This window comes from Rhipicephalus microplus, chromosome X, assembly GCF_043290135.1.
Source record: "Rhipicephalus microplus isolate Deutch F79 chromosome X, USDA_Rmic, whole genome shotgun sequence".
Taxonomy (NCBI): Eukaryota; Metazoa; Arthropoda; class Arachnida; order Ixodida; family Ixodidae; genus Rhipicephalus; species Rhipicephalus microplus.
In genome coordinates, this window is record NC_134710.1 from 170,312,381 (window position 1) to 170,318,566 (window position 6,186).

At 37.7% G+C, this 6,186-nt stretch overlaps 1 protein-coding gene across 2 annotated transcripts in view; it reads left to right on the forward strand.

Moving 5' to 3' along the window:
* The window catches only part of LOC119177185 (deubiquitinase OTUD6B), a 58,366-nt gene extending 53,188 nt beyond the window's left edge, over positions 1–5,178 (forward strand). For both annotated transcript variants that reach the window (XM_037428593.2, XM_075878192.1), the window contains 2 exons: positions 1,505–1,698; positions 4,825–5,178. In XM_037428593.2, the coding sequence (XP_037284490.2) occupies positions 1,505–1,673 (169 nt within the window). In that variant the 3' untranslated portion in view covers positions 1,674–1,698; positions 4,825–5,178. The remainder of the gene's footprint in view (positions 1–1,504; positions 1,699–4,824) is intronic.
* Positions 5,179–6,186: the final 1,008 nt, after the last annotated feature.

Consider the following 6,186-nt stretch of genomic DNA (forward strand, 5'->3'; position numbering starts at 1 on the left):
GATGTAACAGAAACATTGGAGAGTACTGTGCTAATTATACCCATAGGTGTGCAAGCGAGCATGTGACATGGTAGATTTTTGAGCGGCATCTGTTGTAGTAAGCATAAAAACACAAATATCTGATTGACAAAGTTACAATCAGTCTAAGGATGTTTCGCAAAATCATCTACAACTTTCTCATTGGAATGTATTGTCCAGCTTTGTTGCTTCAAAAGTGATTTAATTAAATGTACCCAAATTGGCAATTAAGAAAAGCACATAGTTGTTAAAACTTGTCAGCAATAGAGAGCGTCGGCATATTTGTAACCTGTGGCTAGAGAAAGCTGGAGCATCTAGTATATTCCATCATTTTTTAGTGTGGCATGTTAACTTATGAAACGAGTGTTTGATTCATCTGTTGGGCTAGTTCGGGAATCATGAATTTAAAATGGGGTGCCAGTGAATAAACAAATATGTACACAGGAAGAAGGCAGTCCACACAGACGAACGCTGGACTTTCAACTGTGCTTTATTTGAAAATCACATTGCCGCACAAGACTTCCTACGTATGCATATTGCTGTCATTTTCTACGAAACGCGACACTCCACACTTATTTTTCTGCTATGATTGATCGAAATTTTTCAGTGTGTTTTTAAGAGTTAAAGGCTTAAGCATGAGTGCACAAATGAATGCTTTGCATTATACAAATTTTTTAATATTTTTTTATACGTGTGCCTTCTAATATTATGCTATGTTCGACGAAAACTTTTTGGAGAGTTTGATTTAAATAAACTTCAAACTGCATAAGAGTTAGAATGCAGAGGTATAAGCAAGAGCGCATAAACGAATGCTTTGCGCAATGGCCATTTCATGGTTTCCTTTGTGGGAATTTGGGTGCACCATTCACTAATTTAAGATTTTTCATAACTGCTAGTGTTCGACGTTCCAAAACCACGATATGACAATGAGGGACGCTATAGTGGAAGACTACAAAATTTCATTCACTTGGAGTTCAATGTGCATCTAGATCTAAGTACATGGGCCTCAAGCATTTTTGCCTCTATCGTAAATGTGGTTGCCGTTGCCAGGTTTCAATGTTGCAACCTTCAGGTCTGTAGCGTAGCATTATAATTGCTAGACCGCTGTGGCAGGTAATTTGAGTTTTTGTGGACCACTTTAACTTCAGACAAGCTTCTAGATTTTCATGGATTCTATGACTTCATCTTTATGGGATTCTACGGTTTTAGAAAAATAGTAAAGAATTTGTGCATTTTTTCTAGCATAAAATGTGCAAAAAGTAAATTTCGTGTCACACATTAGTTCAATGGCTGTTGTGCAAAATTCAAACTGATATTTTTCTTGCATTTGCTTAACTAAGGGTCGGTATTTTTCACCCAAGGAAATGGAAATAGCATTTTGAAATAACACTTAAGGAGTCTGTACCGATATGTTACTCTTTAATGTGCCTTTAACATTTCGGCTGTAGTGTAGGCCTTGTACATAATAATTAAAATTTTGCTGCAGCTACCACAGATGCTTGTATGAGATGGGAGAGCATTACAACTCTCTAGTCCCTAAAGAAGGCGAAGTGGATGCAGGTGACTGCGTAGATCTGCAGGGAGAGCATTACAACTCTCTAGTCCCTAAAAAAAGCGAAGTGGATGAAGGTGACTGCGCAGATCTGCAGATCTAGTAAGATGGAATATTCCAGTCAAAAGGTAATGTAAAAAAAAAGGGTCTCATTTGTTTTTCTATATGAAAACACGTTTATTGGATCAAATTAATTATTTTACTTTGCACATCTATAGGAAGATTATTATTCTCAGTACACATTTAATGAAATGGACAAAATTATTGACTTAAAGACAAAAATTCTAACCAGGCATATTTTTTAATATTTCCAACTTGCATCGGGTGGTAATGCATGCTAAACTTCTTAATGTGCAAACTATATTAAATGTATAATTACAAATTGTTACATAGAGGCCTGTAGATAGCATAGCAAGCTGCTTCATGGAAGCTTCAGCTGCAGCAGGCTTTTTGCCAAAGGTCACATCAATTGTTTGGATTGATGCATCCCCCTCCTTTGCAAATTCAAAAACTTGCATTCCACTGACACATGCAAGGTTATTTTTGTTTTGATATGTGTTCTCACACATATTTTGTAAAAAATAAAGTTCATCAATAAAAGTTTATCAATGAACGTACATCCCCGAGATTTATTTCATCGCAGATGATCTACACTACTACAACAGCAATGTCCTGTCCAGAAAAATGTTGTTTTTCCTCCCTTTCCAATCCATTTCTGGGGAAAGATACGGAGGAGTTCCGAGTTTAGAGAAGTTATAAACTATAACATACCTGCAATTGCTGCATCAAGAAAAGTTACTGCAGCTACGTTTCTTCCTTTCATGCCAGAAGAGTGCCTAGACAAGTGCACCAATAACCGAGCACAGTATGACCTGCTGATATATATATTTTTTTTCTTTCTAATTAGCCAATTTGTTATTATTAAGCTAGGGTAAAAAATGTTAATGATGGCAATGTTTTGTTTCTCTCTCGCTAGATGAGCTTACTGTTTTTTGTAAAAAGATGCTGAAAATAGTAGACTAATTTTATTAGAAGTACCATGTTTGTGTCGCTGCTAGTATCACATATTTTGGAGCACTGAAAATTTATTGCACTTCCACAAACTCGTCATTTGCATCTTGACTGATCAAGTTGAGCTTATTTGTGACATAAACATATAAATATGTTCATTAATAGAATTCTATAATTTAATGCCGTTAAGTTTATCTGCTCTTTACTACTAATTTCTGGGCACCTACAACAAGATTGTTCACTCTTTCTCTATGTGAGCACTCTATCACATGTCCTTCTTATTTAGTTGCCCACGTCTCTATTGCAGCTAAAAAATCTATATAAAAATCTGCATGGTTTAGAAGTTATTGGCACTTATTTCTGGTTGTAGTCAGTTTTGCAGTTCCATAGGGCATGGTCAAATATGGTTTTCAAAAATAAATGAGTAAAGAGAGCACTGATCTCGCTCATAATAAATGATGCCAAATTGAAAGTTTGCTTACGCATTTCGTGTGACTTTTTATTGCTGTGCTCTAACAGGAAGTGAGCAACTGGTTTCATCCAGTTTCTTAGTTAATTTGATTTTGGTCAATCCCAAAGTGCACTGATTGCAACAATCTGCACCAGAAGGTTGGCTGAGATTTTTATTATTATTTTTAATGGCAGATGTCATTTGTTCATTTACACTCTGCTTTTTGGTACACTGACACATTATGTGGTATTAAGTGGCATCGGTGTTGCACATCATCGGTGGATTCAGTGGCATGCGTAACTATGAGTGATGTTAAAAACACACAAGTAACAGCGCGCACGTGATAAACAAGAATGTTTGAAATGCTCTGATGGCTGAATTAGAGCTTCAGTCACTATGCCACTAGTGCATTTCTCGTCAGGCAAAACAGAGCACCCTTAAGAATGCACCACATTCAAGCAACCATGTTTTTTTACAATGCAGATGGTTTCCTAAAAAAAATTTCCTTTGTGTAGGCCAGTGTGTTTAATTCTTGGCGTTTAGATGCTTGACGTTTAGATGACGTTCTTGCGTTTAGAGGGCACTGACAAACAGATAATACAGTTTGTGCTGTAGTTTTTTTTTCTCCTTGGTGTGGGAGACAGTAACGCTAACAAAGTTGGAAGTGCCATAGCCTCATCACATATAATGAAAACATCCTAATTATAAATCATCAATAAATGGTATTTCTTATAATCTTGGTGTCCTTCTATCACTATGATTAAATCTTTTAAAGACTAACTAGCATCAACTAAATTGGTCACCTAGGATGCATAATAAATGACTGAAACGTGCTGTAAGGATATGCAGACTTTGGCGTGTAAGCGTTACCTATGAAATTATTTTGACCAACCACATAAAAATTACTTTTTCTTTAGTGTGCACATAAATCTCGATTATGACTATTGCATTTTTTCCCACATTGGAATGTGATTCTGAGTACTGAGCAAATGCTATGCAACAGATCGTCAAGTATATAAACTGGCATGTTTGTTATTACTCTTGCAGGTTTAGAGCTCTGTTTATCAAATTTAGTTCCTAATCAACACCACAGTTAAGTGACTGACTGATATCGTCTCATCGGTGGTGGCTACGTTCATGTGGCTACATGTTTGTGGGCAATTAGTTTATGCTAGTTGTGTCAGCTAGTGGACAAAAGCATTGCTTTGAATGACTTGAACCTCCTGTGCAATGTATCTTCATTTAACTTCATTGTGCTGTACATGACCACTTTGCACAAGGCAGTACTATGTCCCTTGTGCTGATTTGCAGGAGCTTCATCAAAAGCATATTTTTGTTAATTTCCTTGAAATTAGTATAACCAGTCAGAAACTGCACGAGCACTTTGAGCCTGAGATAAAATTCTTCTTATATAAACACAGGACAGGACTGGCTATAAAATAAATAGGTTATTATGTTGTAATTAAAATAAATTACTGAAGAAGAAACAAATCAATGAATTACCCCCTTTTGTTAGTAGCAATAGAATATTGAGTGCTTTGGAATAGTTTGCGAATTACACGTATTTACAGACAGTATGTCATTTGTGCCTGAGAGGGATAAAAGCACAAGTTGGAAAAAAGGACACCTCAAAAGAACAGATGCATAAAAAGTTAGTGCAGTTTCTGGACTTCACAAACTTTTTACCTAAAACCCCCACTTTCGGCTTACTCATGATAAACACATTGTAACTGGTGTTTCAATACTTTCAAAGATGTAAATAACATTTTTACTGTAATCTTTTTCTTTTCAGTTCAAAAAACTTGACTAAGAGAGCAATTTGGACAAGAACTCCGTTAATAAAGAAGCCGCCTTTCTCCGCTGGACACCTTCAATATTGATTGATATGTGGGGTTCAACGTTCAAAAATCACCATATGATTATGAGAGACGCTGTAGGGGAGGGCTCCGGAAATTTCTACCACCTGGGGTTCTTTAACGTGCGCCCAAATCTGAGCACACAGGCTTACAGCATTTTCGCCTCCATCGAAAATGCAGCCGCTGCATCCGGTATTCGATCCCGCGACCTGCGGGTCAGCAGCCGAATACCTTAGCCACTAGACCACTGTGGCGGGGCTGGACACCTTCAATAAAATTGGCAAATATTATTGTGCCTACCAGAGTGAAATTTTATGACTGATAAAGGAAAAAGCATTTACCACGTAATTGACTTTAGTAACCTCTGCATTTTCTTATTTGCAAGACTTCAAAAGTGTTTTGTCAAAAAGATCTGGTGATAAGGTGTTCTGTTGAAGAGATGTGGTGATAGGGCATGACCAAAAGAACGGCAGAAATTGTGCTTTCAGCTAGGCAATTGATGGTTTTGATATGTGATATGTGGGGTTTAACGTCCCAAAACCACCATATGATTATGAGAGACGCCGTAGTGGAGGGCTCCGGAAATTTCGACCACCTGGGGTTCTTTAACGTGCACCCAAATCTGAGCACACGGGCCTACAACATTTCCGCCTCCATCGGAAATGCAGCCGCCGCAGCCGGGATTTGAACCCGTGACCTGCGGGTCAGCAGCCGAGTACCTTAGCCACTAGACCACTAGACCACCGCGGCGGGGCAGGCAATGAATTGATGGTTGGCAACTCTTTCAGTAGTATTGAAGGTATTGCTTGTGATGGGAGTGACATAGCTGGGCTGGAAAGATTATTTCAAATGTAAGTGCATGCTTAAAAAAGCACGGTTATCTTGATGTGCTCGTGAGGTGATAACACAGTGTTAGTGCGGCTCTTGAGCAGGTGACATGGATCATTGTCTTGGAATTTAAGAAGTGGGGGGCAAGGGAGCGGTGCTACGCAGAAAGTCTGGAGAATATATGATGGAAAGCAAACGTGCTCTAATGAAAACGATAACAATGGGTTTTGGTGACTGTTCTAAACTAAAAAAAAATTTGAAAAGGTGCAAAAAAATTAAAAAATATAAAATAAAAGCTAACTGCCCCTGACAAGATTATGTACTTGTTCTGACACAATTTTAATTAAAACCAGCAGATAATGAAGCTGAGGAAGGAATGGAGATGCCAATTGCACCTTAAGTATACTGTGATAATTGTCAAATAGATGTGAAGAAAGTAAAGTGGACAGACAACTGTTTGACAGTTGTCT